The following is a 27,888-nucleotide window of genomic DNA, read 5'->3' on the forward strand; positions in this document are numbered from 1 at the left end:
AGAGCGAGGAATTACAAATTAATACTGGCATGGTAACACAAGGTGCAAAAATAATGTGTAAAAATGAGTTTGTTGAAGAATATTTCACTTAGTGCTGCGTTGGTGAAACATGTTCTGCACTTCAGTCCAGATGTTTGCAAGTCCTTCAAGATGAAATTAGGTCCAGTTTCAGGTTCCTTTATTGGATGATCGTGAGACGATGGCCTCTGTCCTTTAGCCAGATTTTCAAAAATATGCAGTAAATGGCTTGATATTGTTTTTTTTGAATGGATACAATCAATCACTTTGTATTACTTGTTTAGATTCTGAATTGTCTTTATATTCCAAGGTGGTCTTTCTTTAATTTTGTTCTTATGGTCATGTCCCTCCATCTGAAGGCACCTTATTCTTCTTGTATGCATCACATGTAGTGGAAGTGGTATTAAACTTTGTTCACCCTCAAGGTCACCAGAAATGTTTCACATCATATTTAGAAAAAAATAAACCAGTTTGGACTGGGTAGGAAATACATCTTTATTTTAACTAGCCAAATACATCTGTCTGTTTCCAAAAGTAAAGACAACAATTTCTCTTTGTTTCTTGGGGACAACAACTTGTGCTCATATTTAGTTATATAAGCTCGTTTTTCCCGAGTTTTGCTTTCTGCAGATTCTTTTTTTGGTAACCAAAAAGTATGTAGGCCTACCTGTGTTTTTGGGGACACCTACGGAAGAGGATTAGGGTCACATACGACTTTTTTTTATAAAAAAAAAAAAAATTATGTTTAGTTCTGAAAAAGTCAGAATACCGAGAATAAAGTTAATCTCAGAAATATTATTTTTTTATGATTTATTGTCTCAGAATTCTGCCTTTTTTTTTTAAATCAAAACTCCCCAAATTTGTATTACTTTTGGTCGAACTTCCAGAAAAATTAATGTGACCCTTGTCCTCTTGAAGACACCGTGGATCAAATTGTTTTCTTTGGGAATTCCTCCTTTCTTGGAGTTTTTGAAGTATCGGATTTTCTTTGGGCAATGCACAATTTAGATTGTCTCAACTTAATACAACTTTTTGAATGTAGTTTCCCACCCAGTTCATTTAACATTTCCACTGAGAAATATCCAGAGGTACGGTAGCTCCTGGGGTTCATCAAATTCAAACAAGCCACTTAAACAAAATACTCTGTTTCCCATAATGCACCCTGTTTGGCACCTTTCAGCATAATCTCCTTTGCCAGCAACATATAGGGTCACATAGAATATGAAGCATGAAATACAGTTGACATATATTATAATTCAAGCTTATACGTTCAAATATACTTAGACACTTGCAGGGGAGAATTCATTGGTTTTCTAAGAATAATCAAATAAATCAATGGGAAAATTGCAATGTCAAAAGTCAACCATTACCATGCTTAAATCCAATCCAAAACAACGTTGTAGCTCCCCCTGCTGAAACCCTGTTATCCACAAACACTAAAGGCTTTTAGTCATTTTTGCAAAACACAAAGGTAAAAAGACACCTGTAGTTTTTGTTATGATGGCTTATTTAAAGTTATTACAAAAGTTTATTGTAGATAGGAAAGTCTTCAGTAACCTTCACTAATGCACTTTTCCTGGTCAAAGAAATGCTGGATTGGGGCTTCAATTTACAACAAATCCCTCCCCCTGCATATTGATTTTAACCATTGACACACCGACACTCATTAGCTATTGCACAGGTCATGCACGCCTGTCTAAGACACAGAAACTGCACCATATTAATGCTAACCACTTCCGCCTTTCTGTTACGACTCATGGCTTGTATTATGTCAACAACCCAAACAACGGTACAAGTGCTTTTTGTGCAAAAACAAAGCGATGCAAGACTAGTGTGATTTTTTGGAATATAGTAAAAAGGACTCGTCGCGTTCTCAGGATTCCTAAAAAACCTGAACTGTCCCATCAAACGGTTTGTAGTGTTAGCATCGAGCGCTAACCCCTTGCGATAAATCCGCAGGCACTGTTCCCTTCACGTCTGGTCCCTGAACCGTTTGTCCACTACAGCACTTCACACATTTTTTACTCACAATATGACACAAACACTTCCTCTGTCAGGGAAGAACAACACACGTGTCCTCTTAAATCCACCTCTGAAGGGCACAACGAAGGGAGGATGGAGGCGATTGTCACCAAGACGTCAGGACTTCCATGTCATTCTTCAGATATGTGATTCACCTTCTTGGTGTTTTTTGCTCCTCGAGGAAAAAACGTTCTCCAACAAACGCCTTCGATACAGGGGGGGAAAGTCTCTCTACCTGCAGGGGAAGTGGATGTGAAAATAACACAGGCTGAGTAACTTCCTCTTCCCCGCTCTAAGTGCTCTCCTACTCATGAGGCGGCCATTTTGAAACTCTTGTATCTGCCTTCCCCTCCTCTTCCTCTTCCTCTTCCTCCTCCTCCTCACTACTGTCACTCCCGCGGCGGGGCGTCGAACTACCGTCCTTATCTTCTGCCTCCTCACACAACCGTGCTGATCCGGCTGACCGGTTTGGATTTGGACCCTCCCCCCTGCCCTCCCCCAGCCCCCTGGTGCAGGGAGAGCGGGGTGTTGGGCGGCGGGGGTAAGGGCGAGTGCGGAGGAAAGGGCGAGTGCGGAGGAGGAGGCGGGATGGACGACAGCTGCTGATATTGGGGCCCATAGGGCTGCGGGGGCGTCTGGCTGACGAGGCGTGCCGAGGGTGTCTGCGGAGGAGGCGTGGAGAAGATGAAATGGGTGGAGGGGGAGGCGGAAGGGGAGGGGCTTAGAGGGGAGTGTGTGAGCACGGCATGGTTGTGAGAGTGTGTGTGCGCGTGGGGGTGAGGCTGCGAGTGGGAGATGGTCAGCGGGAGTTTGCCTCCACCGCCGACTCCCGGCCTCCCCGAGTGGTAGAGTCCGTGCGGGGTAGTAGGGGTTAGGGGGGAGTGAGGGGAGAGCGGCGGGGGGGTGATGAAGCCCAGGTTGTAGCGGGGGTGCTGTCCGCCGCCATGCTGCAGCCGCTGGTGCTGCGGGGGGTGAGAAGGGGGGGGACCCTGCCGGCGGGGCGGGGCGGAGAACCTGTGAGAGAGGGTGAGGTGCGGGGGGGCGCTCTGCATGTGGTACCGGTGGTGGTGGTGGTAGGGAGGGGGCGGAGTCTGCTGCTGCTGTATCCCACTGACTCCACCTCCTCCACTGTTGCCGTGGCAATACTGGGCGTGCAGCGCCTGCAGCTTGGAGGGCCCGAGGCCTCCAACCCCTCCCGAGTCCGACTGAGCGAGGTTGGGCGATGGGGAGGGGCACGGGGAAGGGGAGACTGGGTGGGCGATGGGGGGGGCGGGGGCGGGGTAGTGGGGGGGGGAGGAGATCATCAGAGGACTGGGAGGACCCTGAGGAGGAGGCGACGTCATCGTCAAAGGAACAGGAACTTTGCCTCTCCTGCTCCCAAAGAAGTTTCCCAGCAGGCCGCCGCCGCCACTCGGGCCTCCCACCCCCCCCATCCCGCCTCCTCCCCCAGCCCCTCCCCCGCTCACGAGAGGGGAGGTGCTGATCCCCCCCGGGTTGTGACAGAGCCCCGGCCCACCCCCCACCCCTGTACCGGGGCTCTGAGTTGGGCGGTGTGGCCGGTAAGCTGCTGGAGACGAGGGGGCCATCATGCTGTAGGGGAGACCTCCGGCCAGCAGGGGGCGCTGCTGGTGGGGCCGGGGGCTGCTAATAATGGAACCCTGAGGGGAGAAGAACAAGGGAAGAGAATCAAATACAGAACCAGGCTTATAAACACTTTACAATATTTAAAAAGAAGAATAACAGCAGTTTTGGTTAAAGTTTTAGAGATAGTTTCCAATCATCCCGGCAGCCAGCGCTCTGTTTGTTTCAGTACGTGAACAATATTGCTTTTTCAGACACTTCAATTAAAGGATATGCTATCAGTTTTTTGTTTGAATTTTACTGTACTGAACTGAACTAGAATCAGGTTTCAAGACAGACATGCAGGAAAGAAGAAGAAGAAAGAGTGAAGCAGACAAAGACAAATGATTAGTTATAAACATGTTGGGCATCCTGGTGTATGACCGTCATGTATGAGCTTTGATGCAGGAAGTAAAGATCATCCAAAGCCGGAAAAAAGGTGCTCCAAAATTACACAAAAAACCTTGCAGAGCCAAGCATTATTAAACATGCAACATGTGCGTGATAATCTGCTGATGCATGCTGGGAAGTAAGATGGCGCATGCTTTCAGTCCCGCCCCCGACAAACTTACTTCAACGGTACTGTCCAATGACCCGACACTGTTCCTACGACCTCGCTTCCCTGTTACCCAATCAGAACGAGGCACGGTTAAAAAGAGGAAGTTCAAACACGTTATCCCGTTAAAATAATACACCTTTCTTTTTATCATTTATTATTTTTCTGCAGATTAGGCAGACAGGGTTCTTGGTTGGTCACTTGCACTCTTTAAAGTATATTTGATTTTAAATTGATTGTTTGTTTACTATTTATTTTGTCTTTTCTGTGGATAAATAATAGATGTTTATATTATTTTGAATTTAGGATATTTACTTGGGTTTAACCCTCCTGTTGTCTTCGGGTCAAATCTGACCGATTTACTACTTTCATCAATCATAACTTTTTTGTTTTACATTCGATTGCATTAAAGCTTTATGATATCCTTCACAGTAGACATTTGAACAATTGCTGATCACCACTTTCATTGAATTTTGGATGATTTAGTGAACTTTGTAACACCCATGGTGTTCCCGGACAAAAATGACCGCCATCAAGAAAAGGAATAAGCAACCATCCGGATCACCCACACACATGCACACACACACACACACACACACACACACACACACACACACACACACACACACACACACACACACACACACACACACACACACACACACACACACACACACACACACACACACACACACACACACACACACACACACACACACACACACACACACACACACACACACACACACACACACACACACACACACACACACACACACACACACACACACACACACACACACACACACACACAAGATGGTGTTTCCCCCCCTCCCCCGTATGTGCCCATCCCCCCACATGGATCACACCTGGCACACGCAATACATGTTCAGTGTCTGTTCTTTGTATATTTACTGCAGTTGTTCATGTATACCAGTAGTCTGATACAATATGTACAGTTTGAAAGGGTGTTAAATTACATTTGGTGATGATTAATGTTTTTTGTGTTAATGTAATAGCAGTTAAAACAGGACCGGTCAAGGGGTAAGTAAGGGGGGGAAACAAACATAATAGGAGGGCTAAGTTGCGTACTCTTTAAAAAAAAATCCATAATTGATCAAAAGATCCTCAGAAACACAATTTGGGACTGAATATTCTGATATAATTAAAAAACATAATGCACCAATATTTACGGAGTATCAGTGCATTGCTTTATCAGGTTAGTTATCATACCTCTATAGTCAAAAGAAACACCTTTATTGTAAACCAGCTATTTATAAAGTGCAGTTTCCACAGTAAAATCATCCTTTCATATTTCATGTTGTGTGTTATAGTCCAGCAGGTGGAGACAGAGCATCACGGCTCCACATCAGACTTCCATCTTACTGTATTATAATTCCATTTTAGATTTCATCACATTTTCATCAGTTGCATAAGACCACAGATGTAGGTTTGCTTTGAGTCAGTCATAAAAGCTGCAGCAGTAAACAGAAACAGTTAAATCTCCCATCAACAGGATTCCAGTCACGTCTCACAAAAACATGTAAGCTGTTGTTAACCAGGGGGAGAAAACACAGAGATAAGACTCACATGTTTCTTCCTTTATCTATTATTGAACCTCTTTTATATTACATAGAGCTTTTTCTTAACTGATGCTATGTGTTATAATGATCATATATTAACTTCAGGATCTGAAATCATTTTATCATTAATTAATTGACAATAAATACTTGTACCTTTGATGCCTTTGATTCCATATATACAAATAAAAGGCAGATTCTTTAAGATATTAAGGATTTTAAAATCACCTGGTAACCAGACACACTTTTTTTTACTATGATTTTATTGTTTCTTGCGAATATTTTTTATTTGAAAAAGTTGTAATTCCTTTAAATACACGTCTCCTTGGTGGGCTTTCTGTCTGCAGCTACAGTACGTGTTTTATTTGGGCTGCTATCTGCCTTGGCCAGGTCTCCCTTGAAAAGGAAATACTTAATACAAATTCAAAGGTGCTATAGTTAATTATTATATTGATATTTATTTTTGAAGTTTTAAAACAATATTTTTAAATGTTTTTTTTAAAGATATTATCATCGTTATTTTTATTATTATGATGATTGTTATTTATTATTCATTTATTTTTCATCATTCATCTATTTATTATATCATTATTGCGTCCCGTCCTCACCTGTTTCTGAGAGGTCTCTCAGAGAGGAGCTGAGCGCGGTGCGTTTGAGTCCGTCCACCGAGGCGTACGTGTCGTCGAGGCTCGGTCTACCCAGAATGCCGTTCACCGCCTCGCCCTTCATGCCGCCTATAGGCCCCCCTCCCGGCGCCCCCCCGCCTCCCGGTCCTCCCCCCGCCATCACTCCGGGACGCATCACTCCTTTCTGTTTCTCCAGCTCGGCTGCAGGGAGGAGAGAGAGGGGAGAAAATTATCATTCAAATTAAAGTGAAATAAAAGCTTGTCTTCAAATAATATCAGTTTTCCCCGAGGTGACGTAGTGCTACTGCCTATACTTCTAAAAGTTTGTTTACATACATATTTGTATTTAGTTCTTCTCAAATTTCACAAAACCCCCGTTTCCCCCCTTAATAAAAAAAGTTTGGATTCTGAGAGTTTATAGAACATGATTTTGTTACTAATTAAATTAGCCAACAGTTTTTACAGTAACAGCTGAACGATTATATCATCTATTATAACCCCTTTAGTTAATCAATAAATTAATACATACAAAATTAACTGGCTCCTATAAACATTTAAGTCATTTCTTATTTGTTTTGGGGTGACTATTTCATTAAATATTTTAATCTGCTTATTCTTACTTACTTTTAAATAATATTTTCAATTGAAATGTTATCTTATTATTTATGTATTTCTTATTGCTGCATGTCACTTGCATCATTATGTTTTACTAATATTTGATTGCAGTATTTCTATCCTTTTTAATGTCTTAACTAAAGTATTTAGCATTGTTTGAGGAGCCTGGGACTTAACATTGTGTGCATTTAGCAATACAACATTTGAATGAATTCAGGCCTTTAAACTTCTATTGAAGTATTTTACAGAATTCTGATTACTTCCTTCAATACTGTATACTACTATTACCACTGGGTTAACGCCACTGCTGTAACCACTGGTATTATCACTACTATATAAATAAGTACAGAGTCAGGAACACTCACACTCCACGCGGTACTTCTCCATGTCCTGCACCTCAGCGATGCTCTCTCGGAGGTCAGAGGTGAATCGAGCTCGGTCCTGCTGACTCGGCGCTGTGAAGACGATCAGAACCTTCCTCTCTCCGCCGGGGTTCGCCGACGTCAGTCTGATACCATGAGGGTAATCTGTGTGAGACACACACACACACAGACACGTTACACACTGTGACCTCTGGGCTAAAAGTCTGACCTCGCTGTGAAGAGCAGAACATCAAAGCTGAAAAGACTCACTTGCTATTGTTGGACAAAAATAGATGATATGAAATGTTTTGGTCTTTTAACATTAAAAATGAAAAATGTAACGATCTAAAACATGAATGTTGAACATCAGATATTGATGATGGTCTCTTTCAATGAAAGAACAAAGGAATTCCTGTCAGAAAAGAGTCTCACAAGGTGAAATCCTTTAAGATCTCATCCTTTGTCAAATTGTGCACTTATTTAACAATATATTCCAAAAGACAACAAAAGGAAAAACAATATATCGTTCATTTTAAATCACATTTCAATGGGGATCAAATGCTGCTTCCTGGCTGATGGTGGAAAAAACGTGAAGTAATTCTTCCCGCCAGAAGTTACAAATACAGAATCTATCAAGTACATCATTCAAAATGGTTCCAATTTGTTATAAAATGTTTTGTATTTCTCAGGATAACCGAGTATAAGAAGCTGAATGATGAAAAAATGCTCGTATAGCCTTAAAAGACACACACACACACACACACACACACACACACACACACACACACACACACACACACACACACACACACACACACACACACACACACACACACACACACACACACACACACACACACACACACACACACACACACACACACACACACACACACACACACACACACACACACACGTTTGACTCCATGTTTGCATGAACATCCAATATCAATGTTTTCTGCAAGTGCGTTGACACACACACACTCTTACCTTCCTCCCACATGACATGCACACATGTACATTCCCATGCACCCACTCACAGACAAAACACACACAGTTCTCACCCACACACATGCACAAATAGACACACACACACCCACACACACACACCCACACACACACAGTTCTCACCCACACACACACAGTTCTCACCCACACACATGCACAAATACACACACACACATGCACACACACACACACACACACACACACACACACACACACACACACACACACACACACACACACACACACACACACACACACACACACACACACACACACACACACACACACACACACACACACACACACACACACACACACACACACACACACACACACACACACACACACACACACACACACACACACACACACACACACACACACACACACACACACACACACACACACACACACACACACACATGATTGTGCTGATGAATCATATGGGACAATCTGTCCCGGTCACAGTCATCACCACCGCCTGCCAAGTCCCATTAAGCTCCAACTGGAGAACCAGAACTGTCAACAACAACAACAACAACACAACAACAGCTACACAACCACACAGCAGCAGTACACGTTCTGACTGTGGATCCTTCAAATAACTGAATAATGTTGACCTTGTGATATGACCAAACGTATTATGATGCAATAAAAGAGAAACCGGTGGATAACAGAGGAAGCTGTTTGACTGATTTCATCGACTGAAAGTGTCATAATTATTAATATGCAATACCTGTTTCCATTTGTTCCTTTTTAAATGGAAATGTCGGTATTTTTCAGTCTGGATTTCAAAATGCTTAGTGTCTAAGTGACTGATGGAGACAACAATGTTTCCAATTGGTCCAGTTTTGAACGACAGCAACTGCAACCGCATGCTTTGAGGCAACTCTGCACTATCACTCCACTAAGTGCTTGTTATTTTGAAACCAGTGTTATAAGAGTCTGACAACATCATGGGAAGGAACTACAAAGAAATACAACTTTTATTTCAGACCAAAGTTAACGTGTAGATAAGACTCTTTTCTCATAGCCAGTAGACAAGTATGTGCTTTTTAGCTGTGTCATGTTGGACATCTCTCTGGTGTCTGGGCTGGAGCCCAAACAATACCGTGTCTACTGCAGAGTCATTTGTCCTGTGAATGTAAGCTGATTGTTCCCTCTGAATAAATCCCCTCTCCCCGTTGAATGGGCTCTTTATTCAGCCTCATTTCATCGAACCAGAGAAATCTCGTTCTGGAAGACATTCTTTGTGTTGAAGTGTGCAGATGGAAAGAGACAGGACTGAAGAATGAGAGAGAAGTCTAAATCATGGGTCCTTTCTCACCACTCAGGAAAGATGATTTTTTTATGGAGCTTAGCGGCAAATTCAGAAGTTAAGCCAATAGCAAAACAAGATTTGAAAGAGTTATTAAACCTTTTGCAGTGGTGCACGTAAAATGCAGAAATAAGTTGACTATATACATATAGAATAAAGTTATATTAGATTTAAAAAAAGCATGTTATATAAATGATTTACAGTGGAATATCATACAATCAAATATTACAATCAAATTATTACAGTAATTATAATAATATATATATGAATGTTTTATTTATATTCTTATAGCCCTATATAGGCATGTTCTACGTTACACCCGTATTACACCGACATTACTCCGTTATTACACATTACATGTCACTTGTTAGACACTTTTATCCAAAGCTACTTACATACTCAATACTGTGGGCAATCCCCACAGGAGCAATTTGGGGTGAAGTGTCTCAGGGACACAACGACATGCTGACTGCAGTGGGGTTTAAACCTGTGACCCCCTGATCCCAACACCTACGCACAACCCACTGCACCACACGCCCCCATGTTACACCGTGATTACATCCATATTACATTACATAGCATTCAGCTGACGCTTTTATCCAAAGCGATTTAAAATAAGTAATAACTTACAATATTACACCTTAACTACACTGTTATTACAAAGTTATTACGGTACTCCAATTTTCCCTGTTATCACAACCTGATTACACCGATATTACATAATTATGACACTGTCATTAAACCCATGTTGTCATGGACACAGCCTGTTATATAAATGTATCTCCCAGGATACAGAAACCATTTAAGGGTTAATAACTGTTTCTAAATGTATTTAACTTTTATAATAGGTTTGAATTGCTCTACAGTTTATCTTAAGCACTTTGAATTGCCCTGTGTTAAAGTGTGTTGTATAAATAAACTCACCTTGCCTTTCATGTCAGGCATATAGGCGTTTTGTTTATACTGCATTATAAAGTCTTTTTGAAAATGGTGGCGATGTGATTTAGGAGCTAAACTCTTCTGTTAACAGGTGCTGAGGCAGATTAGAAACGCCACCAACTCCAATCTGCTGCTCGAAACCCAGAGCCAATTCCTCTCTGCTCGAATAGAGGCTTGGAAACCACACACACCCACACACACACACGACTGCATACGATTCTGTTAGCATCATTGTCGGGAAATGTTTCGGTTGAATGAGTCATATTTTGGGGAATTCAGCTAAACATCCTTGTTTTAAGACGGAGAGTCGTCGCTTTAGGAAATCCTGTGATAAGCTTCCAGAGTTTCCATCGAGAAGCAGGATCCTCTTCGGACTGATGGTGGTGACGTTTAAAGAAAGATTGGCAGACAGAGAATTATTTTTGTACATGGAGAGGGAAGTTGTGTTTGGCCAAGTGATGATTAACAGATTGTTGAGAGCTTTTCCAACTAGGACAGAGTCAACCATTTCTGTCCCAGGTGCATTATTGGAGAGGAAAAAGATGCTTTGACCAACATAAAGCAAACTAGCTACTTTTTTGTGTATGTATGTTTGTAAGAATGCTGTATACATTTTTTATATCTGTATATAACACTAGAAAAGTGTTAAAGGGGCCCTGTTCTGCTGATGTTCAGGTGTATATCAGTATGTAGTGTCTCTACTTTAAAGAGTCCTCTCCTGCTGATGTTCAGGTGTATATCAGTATGTAGTGTCTCTACTTTAAAGAGTCCTCTCCTGCTGATGTTCAGGTGTATATCAGTATGTAGTGTCTCTACTTTTAAAGAGTCCTCTCCTGCTGATGTTCAGGTGTATATCAGTATGTAGTGTCTCTACTTTAAAGAGTCCTCTCCTGCTGATGTTCAGGTGTATATCAGTATGTAGTGTCTCTACTTTAAAGAGTCCTCTCCTGATGATGTTCAGGTGTATATCAGTATGTAGTGTCTCTACTTTAAAGAGTCCTCTCCTGCTGATGTTCAGGTGTATATCAGTATGTAGTGTCTCTACTTTAAAGAGTCCTCTCCTGCTGATGTTCAGGTGTATATCAGTATGTAGTGTATCTACTTTAAAGAGTCCTCTCCTGCTGATGTTCAGGTGTATATCAGTATGTAGTGTCTCTACTTTAAAGAGTCCTCTCCTGCTGATGTTCAGGTGTATATCAGTATGTAGCGTCTCTACTTTAAAGAGTCCTCTCCTGCTGATGTTCAGGTGTATATCAGTATGTAGTGTCTCTACTTTAAAGAGTCCTCTCCTGCTGATGTCCAGGTGTATATCAGTATGTAGTGTCTCTACTTTAAAGAGTCCTCTCCTGCTGATGTTCAGGTGTATATCAGTATGTAGTGTCTCTACTTTAAAGAGTCCTCTCCTGCTGATGTTCAGGTGTATATCAGTATGTAGTGTCTCTACTTTAAAGAGTCCTCTCCTGCTGATGTGCAGGTGTATATCAGTATGTAGTGTCTCTACTTTAAAGAGTCCTCTCCTGCTGATGTTCAGGTGTATATCAGTATGTAGTGTCTCTACTTTAAAGAGTCCTCTCCTGCTGATGTTCAGGTTCATATCAGTATGTAGTGTCTCTATTTTAAAGAGTCCTCTCCTGCTGATGTTCAGGTTCATATCAGTATGTAGTGTCTCTTCTTTAAACAGTCCTCTCCTGCTGATGTTCAGGTGTATATCAGTATGTAGTGTCTCTACTTTAAAGAGTCCTCTCCTGCTGATGTTCAGGTCTAATCAGTATGTAGTGTCTCTACTTTAAAGAGTCCTCTCCTGCTGATGTTCAGGTGTATATCAGTATGTAGTGTCTCTACTTTAAAGAGTCCTCTCCTGCTGATGTTCAGGTCTAATCAGTATGTAGTGTCTCTACTTTAAAGAGTCCTCTCCTGCTGATGTTCAGGTCTAATCAGTATGTAGTGTCTCTACTTTAAAGAGTCCTCTCCTGCTGATGTTCAGGTCTAATCAGTATGTAGTGTCTCTACTTTAAAGAGTCCTCTCCTGCTGATGTTCAGTTGTATATCAGCATGTAGTGTCTCTACTGGGACATGTCTCCACTCTTTAATGTTCAAAAAGCTCTTTCTTGTTCTCATACTGCCTGTGCTGCAGCACCTCTTTTCACCCTCTGTCTGAAACCAGAGCCCAGTCTGCTCTGATTGGTTAGCTGGTCGGCTCTGTTGTGATTGGTCAACCGCTGATGTCCCGCCCAGAGGTCGCGTTAACCGAATATTTTTCGTTTATAACAATGACGGCAAATCTGAAAGCAGTCCGTCATTTTGACAGATTAGAACAAACTTGGAATAGCGCCAAGGTTCCCCCGCAGCGATGCCGTGTTATGCATGCCCGCCAAAAAGGAAATGATACCGTTTCCAAACCTAACTTTGCCGTACGAATCATTGAAATGTCTGTGAGTTTTGGCTTTACGCTGTGCAGTGGGCATGCATAACACGGCGCTAACAGTTCTTGAGCGTCCGAACGTGCCCCCCCCCCCCCCCCCCTCGTCAGAGTTGTGTAAAGTCCGACGGGTAATACTGGATTTTGACGGAAATGTTACGATCCTGTCCGTCTGTGTAGCGCAACCTCTGGTCCCGCCCCTTAGCCTATCACGTACAATGTGTTGGAGTGCTAGCCACTAGACGCCAAGTGTAACATAAGTATGTCACTATGTTCTGTAAGTAAGAGTCCAATGGAGGCGTTTCAGACAGGAAAGAGAAACACCCAAAAAGCCTAATAGGGCTGCTTTAATTTGTTGAATTTATTGTTTGACTTTGGGTTGGTTAGGACGATGCAATAACACGATCAAGGCAGCGTTACACCAGAATCTCCTGTGTGAAGTCTGAAGAAGTGCCTCACACAAACCACTTAAACATATCTGAACAATCCCTTTAACGACATGCTGGATCCTCAATGAGGGATTTAGATGGAAGCACATCATACATGGCTCCTTGCTTATATGTGTGTGTGTATATCTGTGTCTTTTCAGTGGGCATGCTGACGGTTTGGTAAATATAGAGGCTTGTGCAAAAGAGAAATGGAGATGTGCAATAAAACGGAGAGGCCGGGACAGACGGAGGAGAGGAGAGAGATAATTATTATATAAAGACAGCTCAGCACTTACAGGTGTTTTGGAAGGTGTGGACCTGCATGTCCACTAGAGGAAATGATTGTCTGAAATTGTACGTCACTGAAGTCTTCTTCTTCTGGAAGATCTTCGTCACCTGAGGAGGAGGAACGAGACGGAGGATTAGAGATTAAAGAGGCAACGTAATTACAGAAAAGAGAATAAAGAAGAGGGAGGAGAAGAGAAAGGAGGAGGCAGAGTTTGATTATGCTAATCTGTATTTGTTTCTTTTGTTCATTTCAAGGTGAGAGGCTTTTAAAATCCCTCAGGGCGACACTTGAATAATTTCTCTATAAACTGTAGACATTATCTCCTCCTGCCTGGTTTTTAGTCACATTGTAAATACGATTAAATCAGAATTAAATCACAGTTAGAGTAACTCCGATCTTCCGAGCTCAAACACAAGTAGTTCTTCTCGTGACATTGACTCTACGTGGAGACTTTTAATTATCTATTTAGACCAGGGAGCTTCTGTCAGTACCGTACCGAATCTCAATCTTAATTCAGGAACACGCAACGAGTCATATTTGAGGCTGGTTCATTTTGATTGCGTTGACCTTCATATGACCTCTGGGTAACAATTAACAGACAATATGTTTTTTCTGCACATGGGTGTATAAAAGATTGAGTTTGGTGGCGTGAAGTATCATGGGATTATGGGAGTGTATCATTGCATTCCTTGTTAGGATAACTTCATTGTTCAGGATGTTTTTACAAGGCGCAGAATTACCTGCAGTTGTCTGCTTCGCTACAAAACTAGTAGTGCACGATTACACCGGGTAAATACACTGAATAAAACAGTTTCACCTAAAAATAAAATGTTTTTCCAAAGCAGGTTGGAGGACATGAGTGTCCGCGAGCCAATTTGCTCAATTTGTTTCTCCAATAATGCAAGATCTAGACTTTGAGAAGGTTTTCAAAACAAGCCGAATTACCCGCAGAGTTGCATCCTCTCCAAAATAAACGGACCCAGTGACTGAAACCAGTTAATTAATTAAACAAGTTAACTACAAGTCAAAATCAGTGTATCTCCAATGTAGTTAGGTCGATAAAAGACATCCCAAAAGGGGCTGCGAGCCGAGTTTTCACAAAGGTTTTCTCTGCTTGTTTCTCTAATAACATTCGATCCAGACTTTCAGAACTTTTTAAAAAGGGAGCCAAATTATCCACAGAGGTTTCATCCGCTCAAAAATGACGGACCCAGTGAGAAAAACTGCTAAAAACACAGATTTCTCCAATGCACTTTTCCAATGTGGCAGAAGGGGCTCAACCTGTGGATTATCCCTTGTAGACAATACATGAATTAAGGAAAAATATATTGCTAATGCAGTGTTTGAGGCGATAGAGTGAGTCCCCCAGCCCCTGCAGGCAACATGTCAAAGTGTCCTTGTGCAAGACACCCAAATTGCTCCTAATGGTGGCCAACTGTGAGTGAATGTACGTGAAAGCATTCTGAGAAGTTTCAAAGACTGGAAAAGACTGGCCATATAAACGCAGTCCATTTACCATTTTAACTCCCTCTCGACAGGAAGATTGCAATATTTTCAAGCATTGTTTTGCAAAACGTCTCATTCTAAAACCCTCACAACAACATTAATAAGGGATTAAACGAGAACTGGCGATGCACCAGTAGTACAACATATCCTTTATATTGTTCTGCAGTGCCTGACAACCATTCATCTGGCAGACAGGAACACTGAAACATGAGTTTCACTGGTAACTCTTGTTGACAGGTCCTACTTGGGTTCCCATTTATTTGAATGTTCTGCAATAAGGAGTCAGACTCTGAGAGAGGGTGACAGTTCTGGAGCGCAGCATTAAACAGAGCCGGGGATAAACTGGAGCTCTGTGACGCACAATCATTCATCTCACATCGGGAGAAGATCCTCGGGCTCTGTGAGAATTAGTTTCCTAAACTTATTCCGAAATACTGCAGTGATATAAACACACACACACACACACACACACACACACACACACACACACACACACACACACACACACACACACACACACACACACACACACACACACACACACACACACACACACACACACACACACACACACACACACACACACACACACACACACACACACACACACACACACACACACACACACACACACACACACACACACACACACACACAGGAGTGTATTATTACCATCAGCAGGTCGTTGAACAGGAAGACTTCTCTCTGATGGACGCCGCTCCTCTGACCTCGGTTCGGATCGGGAACCTCGAACAGCTGACAGCAGCAGACCAACCTACGATGGGCCAGCGACAACACCTGCAACACACACACACACACACACGAGAAAACATGAAATTACGGTAATGTGAAGCCACATCATCCCCTTGAGTCATTTGGTAGAGCAGGAAAATAACTCCTTGTTGATCATCTGTGGTCGGAATCATATTGTGATGGAGTAACTCTAAAATTACATCAATCGTATGTGTTTTGTTTAAAATAGTGGATTTGCTATTTTCTAATATATCACTTTGTATCTATATACATATGTATTTAAGCAATAGGTTTTTTTTTCAGCCCAACTGTATACAGTTTTTCTCAGACGCGGAGGGATAATGACTTGTTGCGAAAAGTAACTACAACTCTACTCGTGGTATACGCTCAGTATGTCACAGCTAAGAACCAATCAGATTGCTTGATTTGACTTGTTAGTTTTATATGTAAGGGATAATGTGCCGCGACGCGGTCATTATGGGGAAAAGAACACCGACAGGCTGATCACACAAACACACACACACACACACTGGAGCTCTGTGATGCACAATCATTCATCTCACATCGGGAGAAGATCCTCGGGCTCTGTGAGAATTAGTTTTCTAAACTAACGTAAAGCGGAGGGATCCAGATCGGCATGAAGGTTTTTCTGCATGCAGTTTGCTTTTCGGCCAAACTGTATACAGTTAAATCGAACGGACTTGTTTGTGTAGATGTGAGCGTCCTTAACAACGGTCAATAAGTGCTTGACAGCGGTCTGTCTGTTCGGTATTAACAACGTGTCACGTGTTCTGAATTGACCAATCAGAATCGAGTATTGAACTAAGCCATGTAATAAATCGATTCTGATTGGTCAATTCAGAACACGTGACACGTTGTTAATACCGAACAGACAGACCGCTGTCAAGCACTTATTGACCGTTGTTAAGGACGCTCACATCTGCACAAACAAGTCCGCTGACAAGACAAGAGCGACAAGAAAACAGCGGAGAAGTAACGGGCAGAAATCCTCCTTTTTACGCAGGGGTCCAGACATAGACATCAAACGGCGACACATATTCAGTTGCCAGTTCCTTTGGCATTAGGGCAGGGATATCTAGATACTTTCCAAGGTTTGACATCATGAATTGTGCTACTTTTAAAGCAAGCAGCGATGTTTTCAAATCTGTAATCAAAAAGCTCCTTAAAAACGATATCGAAGCAGTTCCTGCCGTTGCTACGTTAGTTCAAACGGTAACAACGGACTATTTTTCTCAGCGGATGCATGTCAATTTAAATCAATACAACTATTTTTTAAATCAATAAAATCATTTTCTAAATCCATAAAAGCATTTCAATTAATATTGGGAGTCATAACGTTACTTTGTTGAGAATGTGGCCATGTAATAAGCGGGATAATGTGCAGCGACTTGGTCATTATGGGGAAAATAACACCTTCATGCCGATCTAGATCCCTCAGCTTCGCGTCGGGCTCCTGATCAGCCTGTCGGTGTTCTTTTCCCCATAATGACCGCGCCGCAGCCTATGGTCGCAGCACATTATCCCTTACATATAGACTGACCTCAAAAGTTTGAACAAAAAATAGAGAACCTGCTGAGCCTGAACTAGATGACAGGTGTCTAAAGATAACATTATTTTGAAGCCAAAGTTATCAACGCTTTAATAAACTTTCCGATGTTAGTTTCAGGCTCTTACCGGCTTCTTCCCGACCACCATCCTCTCCACCGCCTGGACCTGAGACACGTGGTCGTCGTTCGTCCTCAGCTCCCATTTCTGGATCCGTCCGTAGATCCCCACCAGCAGATCTCTGGGGATGTCCTGGCCGTTATCAACACCTGAAGGAGAAACACCGGTCAGATTCAGGAAATTATAACATGCATAACAACAAAAGGATTAACAAAAAGCTCTCCAGTTGATGTGGCACACAAAGAAACAAATCCAACCTGTGAGTCAGATTTGAGGTTAAATTGTTTTATTTACCTAGGCTCCGATTATTTCCATCTTTTAAAACACTTTTTCATTGATTGTTGTGTTTTTATTCAGGTCTTAATGTGTACACATGTACAAATGTTTATTTGATTGTGTCTATATATTGGTATATATTTGCACACATATTTTTATATACATTCTTTTTATATTCGGGATTGTGGATCTGTACACAGAAACTGAAAGATTGACAATAAAGTTGACTTTGATATATACAACTACATTTTATACATGTTCTAAGTATTAGTATCTGAGCCAGGCTGCACAGATTACAAGAGATGCTTCACTGACTGACCTCGCAGGTTCTTAACGAAGTCCTCCAGCTTCATCTTCCTCTCCGGCTTCACGTTGGGGCTGTACATGTCGGTGTTGAGGAGGATGATGGCGAAGGCGAGGATGAAGATGGTGTCCGGGTTCTGGAAATTCCGGATCAGCACCGGGTTGCAAACACAGTACCGCTGACTGCAGAGGGAGAGGAGAGGGAGAAGAACACATCAGAACTCATGTCACATTGAATCTAGAAGGGGATTTAAACTGGGATTCAGACTCGTACCTGAAGGCCTCCACCAGCCGCTCCACCCGCTGAGCTTCGCCCTGAACTTTAATCTGAGCCTGAAACTTCCTCAGAGCGTCGTCCAGATCCATCCCCGAGAAATCCATCTCATCCAGGACACAGCTACAGATGGACACAGAGAGGAGTGTCACCCTCATGCAAGAAGCTACTTCAGAGTCACACTCATCTTTACTGTCCCACAGTGGAAACATGACATTGTTACAGCAAAGAGAACCGTACTGATAGAAGGCCAGATGAAAGAAGAAGACTTATTAAACAAAGGGATGAGCCCACGTGTAATAACGTATAAAATCATTTCACATCCAAGGTAAATAAAAAGTAGAGTAAAGCCCCTTTCTGAGACCAGCCATCATGCAAGGTCATTTGAAGTGACATACTTGTAACTTTCTTGAGTTCGTATCTTGATGGTTTATTGCACTTATTGTCAGTCACTGCGGATAAAAGCCTCAGCTAAATGAAAGGTGATAAAACTATTGTGGCACAGTGGGTTAGTGCGTTCATGATCGGATCAGGGGGTCACAGGTTCAAACCCCACTGCAGTCAGCATGTCGTTGTGTCCCTGAGACACTTCACCCCAAATTGCTCCTGTGGGGATTGTCCATAGTATTGAATATGTAAGCTGTTTGGATGAAAGCGTCTAACAAGTGACATGTAATGTAATAATATCAAGTAGCAGCATTATCAAAGTAAATACAAATAAAAGTAGCAAAGGAACGTAAGTACTAACATTAATATGTTAGAAAGCCTGTTTTTCAAAGTGTTATTTCACAACCGTGGTGTTAAAATAAAACAGAAATAAGGTCGAAAGTGTGAATGTCTTTAAAAGATTCAAAGAAAGCTGAACCGTGATATGCTCGATATCTACAGCACAGGTTTGTCACTGAACATCTTAAGTCCCAGGCTCTTCCAACAATGCTTCATGCAATACACTTAACAGGAAAAGAAAGAAGACATAACATGATAAATAATCTGAGGGGATTTTCTTGTTGGTTATTTTCCCCTTGTGATGTGTCAGTGTGAGTAAAGCCCTTTGAGCTGCATGTGTTGTCTGAAAAGTGTTATTATTATTATAAACAGGTATGACGGTACTCACTCCAGGACGTCCTTGTTGAACTGCTGCCGGCTGCCCAGGAACTCTCCGATCATCTGCCGGCTCAGACCCTTCCTCTCCAGGATGAACCGGGCGATGCCGATCGGAGTGTCCGACACGAAGCCCCTCTCGATCAGGTACTGGATCCCCTTCTCCGGCTTCCTGCACACCAGAAACAACACACAGGTTTTATGTCTTAGTTTTACGACATTCAATTTATTTGCTTGTTTTGTCCATTTTTGGTCAGTTCTTAGGGCTTGTCAATTAAAGGTTTTGAAGTGTTTTATAAACTGGCTAATGCACTTCTCTTTTTTTTTACATTTGTTCAGGTTTTGGACATATGGGTCATTTTAGATTTTTTGATTAAATATAAAGTAGTGCTGAAGAGAACTCTACACATTGAGTGTGATGGATTAAGTGGGTATGAGCACATTCTGCTTACGGAATCATTCGAATCAGAATACTTTATTTATCCTTGGAGGTATTGGATTTAATAAATAAAATAAGATAAGGGAAATACAATGGACATATGTATATAAAACATAGAAACATTTGAGTTTAAGTGTGCTCAATAAATAAACCTGTAAACACATGATAAAGATGGATAGGATCTTTAAAGAAGGTTGTTGCTGAAAACAGAGTATTACAAGTTTAACAATTAATGTAGAATATTGCACGAACAAATAATTGCATAGATTTGATAGGATTACGTTCACATTGCACAGTTTATCAGAGTAATCAAAGTGTTTGTTTATCATGCAAGACACAGGTGTATCATTTTTATATTTTGATAGATCGCTGCAAACACTTGTTAATAATCTGCAGAGACGTAGTCATGTGACGTACTTGTTGAACAGGTTGAGTCCGATGCGGTATTGTCTCCGCTGCACGACGTCGTTGTTGAAGGCGGGCGAGTCCCAGCTGTGCCGGCTCTCCCTCTGATAGGTCTGCTTCCCCGCAGCGCCTCCTCCCATTGGCTCCCGCAGGCTGTCGCGCGACGAGGAGCCGGAGCTGCAGTTGTTGACGGTGGTGTCGTCGTTGGAGTTGGTCGTGGTGGAGTTCACGCTCTCGTTGTCCCCGTCGGAGCACAGCAGGTGGTGGTGGTGCAGGTGGGGGTGGTGGTGCTGCTGGGCCTCCATGGAAGAGGAGAGCGGAGAGGGCGTGAGCGGGGGAGGAAGAGGGGAGAGGGGGGGCACGGGGGAGGGCAGCGGGGAAGAGGGGGGTTCTGGGTAACCGTGGTGGTGCTGGTGGTGCAGGTGGTGGTAGTGCTGCTGGGCGAAGTGGTGCTGCTGGATGTAGGGGCCGGGCACGTGATGCATGTGCATGACGTGTGGCTGGCTGTACTGCGGGTGGTGGTGCAGGATGGTGGGCAGGTGGGGGATGGGTGAGGGGTGGGGGTGGGGGTGCATAGGGTGGGGGATGGGTGAGGGGTGGGGGTGAGGGTGGGGGAGCGGGTGGGGGGGGAGGGCGCGGGCTGAAGGCATCGGTAAGGGAGCGCTGGCCGGGCTGCGGGTCTGACCCTGCGCCGTGGGGACGGAGCGGCCGTTGGGCTTGTGTTTGATGGTTCCCTGAGGGGAGTCGGCCTCGCTGCTGCCTCCCCCTTCTCCCCCCCGCGGCTCCTCCTCTCCGCTCTCTCCTTCCCCGTCTCCTCCCATCCTCTCCCTCTCCCTCTCCCCGGCGCCTCGGTCCATCCCCGACGGCTCCTGTTCGTAAACCAGGCGCCCGATGGAGCCTCGCTCTGACCTGAAGTGTCAAACAATGGATCAAACTTTATTTACACATTTCATTATTTCACTTTTCATTCACAGCAAGTCACAACAGGTCAATACCAATCCCCCTTTAACACACTTAATACCACAGAGTGTTAAAAACACAGAGCTCAATGAAACAACGTTTTATAAAATTCAATAAAAGGCCAAATTAAAAAGTTGGGTATAGAGTCTGATTGGCTGAGCTCACCTGTCACTCATGTCCACTGAGCTGTCACTGGGCGGTTCGATTGTGAGAACAGGTAGATGTCCTCCTCCTCTTCCTCCTCTTCCTCCTCCTCCTCCTCCCCCTCCTCCCCCCCTCCCTCTATACTCCCCCCTACACTCAGTGCACGGGGTACTGCCCCTCCTGCTGCCTCCCTCCGTCTCCCTGCTGTCCTCCCGCCCCCCCGCTCCTCCTCCTCCTCCTCCCCAGTACTCGGTGTCGGTGCTGGAGGCGGGGCGGGACAGCGGTGAGGAGGGCAGGCAGCCGTCCTCCATGTAGAGCGTGACGTCGCTGAAGGAGGTGGCCGTGCTGTCCTCGTGCATGGCGGCCCCCCCCCTCCCTGCTCCTCCCCCCACCCGGCCCACCACTCGTCGGGACGAGGCGCTGGAGTTACGCCAGGCGCACTCTCTGTAATCGTCTTCCTCCTCGTCCTCCTCGTCCTCCTCCCCTTCCTCCTCCTCCTCCTCTTCTTCTTCATCCACCTCCTCTTCGTCCTCCTCCTCGTCTTCCTCCCCCTCTCCTCCCGCCTCCTGGGAGTCTTCTCGTCCGGACTGGCAGGTGAGGGAGTCGTCCATGGAGTCGGCCAGAGACTTCACCTGCAGAACAAACATCAATTCATGCACTTATTAAAGATTCTCTCATTTATTTACCTGAACGGCAGAAAGAAAAACACCTCAAAGGTCCCATGACATGGCCATTTCTACTAATCATAACTCCATTGTTGAGGTCTACTAGAATACATTTACATTGTTCAATGTTCCAAACTCACATTGGTTTCTCATACAGCATCTCTGTATAGTATGAGTATTCACTCTCTGTCCTAAACGGCCTGTGAGCCCATTGGCCGTCTGCGAGACAGTGAAACCCAGCCCGAACACACACACCGACTCACAGCCTGCAGCTGAGTGTGTGTGTGTGTGAGGCGTAACGGCTCCGCGGATTGGTTCATTTGGGTACGGGCAGTAGCCAGGAAGCCAAAGAAAAATCTCCAACGAGGCGTTCTGGGGCAGCATAGACAGGTCTTCTCTGTGTTAGAGTTTTACTCGCTACAGGGTGTACTTTGAGGGTTTGTGACCCTGCAGACCGTTTACATGCAGAAAAACCTTCATAACACTCAAGGGGACGGGTAATAACCGGACATGGGACCTTTAAGCATTAGATTCAAGGCTTTTATTGTAATTTGTGAAAAGCTACAGTGTAGATATGTCAATGAAAATCTTAGGTCACAGGCTGTGCAACAGTGCAACATAATAAAAAAGACAAAATAGTTAAAATAGTGCAACTAATACAAACAAAAAGTCTTACACTTGAGAGATGTTTTATTTCTTATTTCCCCACGTCAGCAAGAACCCTACCAGTTTTCAAAAAAAGAGTTTGCCGACTTCATAGCTTTGACTGTTATACTGTCTTCCATTAATTCTGTTGATTTGCAGCGTAAGCATTTGCTGCCAATGCTGTTATTTTTACAAGCTTTGACCGTTGGAACATACACACTCATTTACATTAGTAGAACAGCCAATAGTAACGCCCTCCCTCTATACTGACCCCAATTGGCCAAAGTTTTCACAGGCTACATTTTTTAAAGCTTGAAATCAGAGCCAAAGGAGCTGAATTGCACTTTGTCGCAGTATGATGAAAGGATATTAAAGAATGTTTCCCCAATGATGCCCAAAAAAGCGCCTACCCAGCTTCAAGTTAGTATAATGTGTATTTCTACAGCATTAGAGCGATGACACACTCAGCATTATTTCACACCTGCATGGATGTTTCAAATTAAATAATCAAGCAAATGATTATAAATAGACTGAGACTGAGAAGCCTGTGAAACGCTGTTGAAAGCTGCAGAAAAAGCTAGTCAGCACTCTTTGAGTCTTATTTTTTTGTCTTAGTTCAAAAATGTCCTGCTCAATTCTGCAGGAAAAGCTTTATTGAACACGAAATGTCAGAAAATCAGCTGTAATATCCTCAAATCTCCACGTCATCGTGAGTCACAGGTGCGTTTACCTGCTTGGAGAAGGAGTCGTCGATGTCTCCTGCGTCGTCTGGCCCCCGCTGACCCGCTGACCCCTGACCCTGCGGCTGACGCTCATCAAACGAGTACTGGACCCAGCAGGAAAAAACAGACCAACAGGCACATTTCAACGTCTTGTTGTGTGTTTATGTGTACTGCATAGACAGTGATGCAGAAGTGAAAGAAGTACTTTAATGTTTGACTTTCTAGATTTCGAGAACATTTTTGAGACTTCAGAAAAGACATGGTTGATTGGTGTTACAATGCTGCATCTCACCATGTAAGCAAATCTTTTGTTTTTATATGCAAAAGTAGCTAGGAGTGTTAAATGAATGTAGGGAAGTAAAAAGTACAATATCGGCCTCTGAAAATGTAGTGGACTAGAAATAGCGAGAAGAAAAAAAAAGTACAAACACTTGAACATTTTAAGTAAATAAAAGAAAACTCATTTGATAAAAGAAATAAGATTACAATCATGGAAGGCTTTATCAATAAATGTAGAAAAAAAGTACAAAATTGGCCTCGTGTGTGTGTGTGTGTGTGTGTGTGTGTGTGTGTGTGTGTGTGTGTGTGTGTGTGTGTGTGTGTGTGTGTGTGTGTGTGTGTGTGTACCTGCATCCTCATGTTGGACAGGATGATGCGGCGGGTCATCCTGCTCTCCGAGGCCGAGCTGCGGAGCCTCTCAAAGTTTTTGTTCATGCGGTACTGCCTGAACGCCGTCTGGATCGTCCGCGCCGCCCGCCGCGACACGAACTGACCCCCGTACTTCCTCTCCAGCATCTCCACCTACACATTCAAGACAATTCATTCATTTTTAGATTAAAAATATAAATACAATCATTTCAAATATCTTTGTTAGAAAAATATCACTCGTCCCCGGCTTGAGCTTCAATCTCAGGATCCATGTATCTGTGATCCTCTCCAGAATGGAAGTAGTCATCACATACAGAGCATCAACTAGTTCCTGAACAGTGTCCTTCACATGCTGATATCCAAGAGAGGGAGTTACACAGTCCCAAGATGGAGGAATAGAAAGCAGTATTCAATGTTTACTTCAGATTAGCTCCACGTCAGAAATGATCATGCTTGTCATATGTCTCTCTCCATAGAGGCTGAATCATCATGTTAATCACATAGCTATCATATGCCTCAAACAGTCCTGATGCTCTTCTAGGTAATCACACATCCTGTCATGTTCACAGCTACAGTTGGGATACCTTTGTTATCATGTTACTCTGATATTGGAAGAGGACATTCAGTATTTTCCCATCAATCTTATATTTAAAACAGTTGTTTATCACATTTTACAGTGTGACCTTTAGTATTTTATTTCACTGTACATCATGTATAAGCGATAAGATAAGATAAGAGGTACTTGATTGATCCCAAATTTGGAATGTTTTGTTATTTACATTCTATTTTTAGCTCTCTTATTCTATTAGAATTGCTCAATAGTTAACTTATCCTGCATTACCTGCACATTGGTCTTTTTTGATTTTGATATACTTTATTAATCCCTCGTGGGGAAATTGTTTCTCTGCATTTGACCCATCCTAGTGTTAGGAGCAGTGGGCTGCCCGGGGAGCAGTGTAGGGAACGGTGCCTTGCTCAGGGACACCTCGGTAGCACTTGGTCTTGCCGGGACTTGAACTGGTGACCTTCCAGTTGCCAAGCCAAGTCCCTATCGACTTCACCACCACCGCCCTTGTAACATTCTCTTGCACTATTTTATTTCTGTTCTCTGTGCACTAATCTAATCCAATTCAATTAATTGTATTCACAAACCGTTCAAAATGTAAATACAATCACAAGACACACCATTATCAAACATCTGATATTTAAAACCGTGTTGTTTATCACAACTTACAGTGTGATATTTAGTATTTTATTTCCCTGTAGATCATTCAAATGTACATTCTATTTTTAGCTCATGTTATTCTCTATGACTTGCTCAATAATGAACTTCTCCTGGATGCTTGCACATTGGTTTTTGCAACATTCTCTTGCACTATCTTTATTTAGTTCTACGTCTTCTATATATTTACATTGCATTGTTGGAGTAGCCTGTGACTTCAGTTTGTTATTGCATATCTAAACGGTGGCTGTGCTGAGTGTCTGCAGCAAACACAAGAATCAACATCGAGCAAGAACACACAACAACTGGGATGCACTTGAGTTGAAGCGCTTCAGTGATGCTAAATAGGACACACATATCCTGACACGGCACTGGGAATCAACCCACGATGATGCCTGTGTGTGTGTGTGTGTGTGTGTGTGTGTGTGTGTGTGTGTGTGTGTGTGTGTGTGTGTGTGTGTGTGTGAGACAATAAGTGTGGGTGTTTTGACGTGCATTGTACTCTTTACGCTGTGTCGAAAAAGGCTGCATCTATCTCTGAAACTATTACAGGAGCCTGTCATTGGATTGGTCCACTTCTTAAAGGTCCCCTATTATACAGTTTCATCAATATATTATAGCTCTCGGATATATACAGAACATGTCTCTGAAGGGTTTGGCTCCAAACACCAAACAGATCATTGCAGCATTACCCATAATCCCCTCTGTTTCAGCCCTGTTTCCAAAGTGCTGATTCTCTGTCTGTTGCTTTAGATGAAAATAAGGAGCCCCTCCCCACGCCCCTCTGAGAGAGATTTGGTTACAAAGAACACAATGGTGCTCTAGGAGGAGATTCAGGTGATAAGAGGGGGGGGGGGGGTTACCTTGGTTGCTGATTGGCTAATGGTTACACAAGCCAAAACATCGTTATGACATCATAAAGTGGCCAAAATCTGATCAGCTCATTTTCAGACAGGTTTTTATAGAAATGGATCAAAAAGAGAGAGAATCTTTGTTCCTGAAACTTTCAGAGTCTCTTTCCACAGAGGGGACACATGTTGATGTAGAAGAGACATGAAGAAGAGGGGACACATGTTGATGTAGAAGAGACATGAATAAGAGGGGACACATGTTGATGTAGAAGAGACATGAAGAAGAGGGGACACATGTTGATGTAGAAGAGACATGAAGAAGAGGGGACACATGTTGATGTAGAAGAGACATGAAGAAGAGGGGACACATGTTGATGTAGAAGAGACATGAAGAAGAGGGGACACATGTTGATGTAGAAGAGACATGAAGAAGAGGGGACACATGTTGATGTCGAAGAGATATGAAGAAGAGGGGACACATGTTGATGTAGAAGAGACATGAATAAGAGGGGACACATGTTGATGTAGAAGAGACATGAAGAAGAGGGGACACATGCTGATGTAGAAGAGACATGGAGAAGAGGGGACACATGTTGATGTAGAAGAGACATGAAGAAGAGGGGACACATGTTGATGTAGAAGAGACATGAAGAAGAGGGGACACATGTTGATGTAGAAGAGACATGAAGAAGAGGGGACACATGTTGATGTAGAAGAGACATGAAGAAGAGGGGACACATGTTGATGTAGAAGAGACATGGAGAAGAGGGGACACATGTTGATGTAGAAGAGACATGAAGAAGAGGGGACACATGTTGATGGAGAAGAGACATGGAGAAGAGGGGACACATGTTGATGAAGAAGAGACATGGAGAAGAGGGGACACATGTTGATGTAGAAGAGACATGAGGAAGAGGGGACACATGTTGATGCAGAAGAGACATGAAGAAGAGGGGACACATGTTGATGTAGAAGAGACATGAAGAAGAGGGGACACATGTTGATGTAGAAGAGACATAAAGAGGAGGGGACCCATGTTGATGTAGAAGAGACATGAAGAAGAGGGGACACATGTTGATGTCGAAGAGATATGAAGAAGAGAGGACACATGTTGATGTAGAAGAGACATGAAGAAGAGGGGACACATGTTGATGTAGAAGAGACATGGAGAAGAGGGGACACATGTTGATGTAGAAGAGACATGGAGAAGAGGGGACACATGTTGATGTAGAAGAGACATGAAGAAGAGGGGACACATGTTAATGTAGAAGAGACATGAAGAAGAGGGGACACATGTTGATGTAGAAGAGACATGAAGAAGAGGGGACACATGTTGATGTAGAAGAGACATGAAGAAGAGGGGACACATGTTGATGTAGAAGAGACATGAAGAAGAGGGGACACATGTTGATGTAGAAGAGACATGAAGAAGAGGGGACACATGTTGATGTAGAAGAGACATGGAGAAGAGGGGACACATGTTGATGT

The 27,888-nt window shown here is 43.2% G+C and overlaps 1 protein-coding gene across 5 annotated transcripts in view; it reads right to left on the reverse strand.

Moving 5' to 3' along the window:
• Positions 1 to 744: 744 nt before the first annotated feature.
• The window catches only part of LOC307036199 (IQ motif and SEC7 domain-containing protein 1-like), a 141,898-nt gene continuing 114,754 nt past the window's right edge, over positions 745 to 27,888 (reverse strand). For all 5 annotated transcript variants that reach the window (XM_079676276.1, XM_079676277.1, XM_079676278.1 and 2 more), the window contains 14 exons: positions 24,307 to 24,480; positions 23,688 to 23,783; positions 21,669 to 22,279; positions 20,556 to 21,452; positions 19,713 to 19,871; positions 18,599 to 18,721; positions 18,341 to 18,507; positions 17,755 to 17,894; positions 15,979 to 16,104; positions 13,808 to 13,907; positions 7,403 to 7,564; positions 6,405 to 6,623; positions 4,233 to 4,282; positions 745 to 3,698 (listed from right to left, as the gene is read on the reverse strand). In XM_079676276.1, the coding sequence (XP_079532402.1) occupies positions 2,478 to 3,698; positions 4,233 to 4,282; positions 6,405 to 6,623; positions 7,403 to 7,564; positions 13,808 to 13,907; positions 15,979 to 16,104; positions 17,755 to 17,894; positions 18,341 to 18,507; positions 18,599 to 18,721; positions 19,713 to 19,871; positions 20,556 to 21,452; positions 21,669 to 22,279; positions 23,688 to 23,783; positions 24,307 to 24,480 (4,245 nt within the window). In that variant the 3' untranslated portion in view covers positions 745 to 2,477. The remainder of the gene's footprint in view (positions 3,699 to 4,232; positions 4,283 to 6,404; positions 6,624 to 7,402; positions 7,565 to 13,807; positions 13,908 to 15,978; positions 16,105 to 17,754; positions 17,895 to 18,340; positions 18,508 to 18,598; positions 18,722 to 19,712; positions 19,872 to 20,555; positions 21,453 to 21,668; positions 22,280 to 23,687; positions 23,784 to 24,306; positions 24,481 to 27,888) is intronic.

This window comes from Notothenia rossii (genome assembly GCF_949606895.1).
Source record: "Notothenia rossii genome assembly, chromosome: 4".
In the NCBI taxonomy this organism is placed as follows: Eukaryota; Metazoa; Chordata; class Actinopteri; order Perciformes; family Nototheniidae; genus Notothenia; species Notothenia rossii.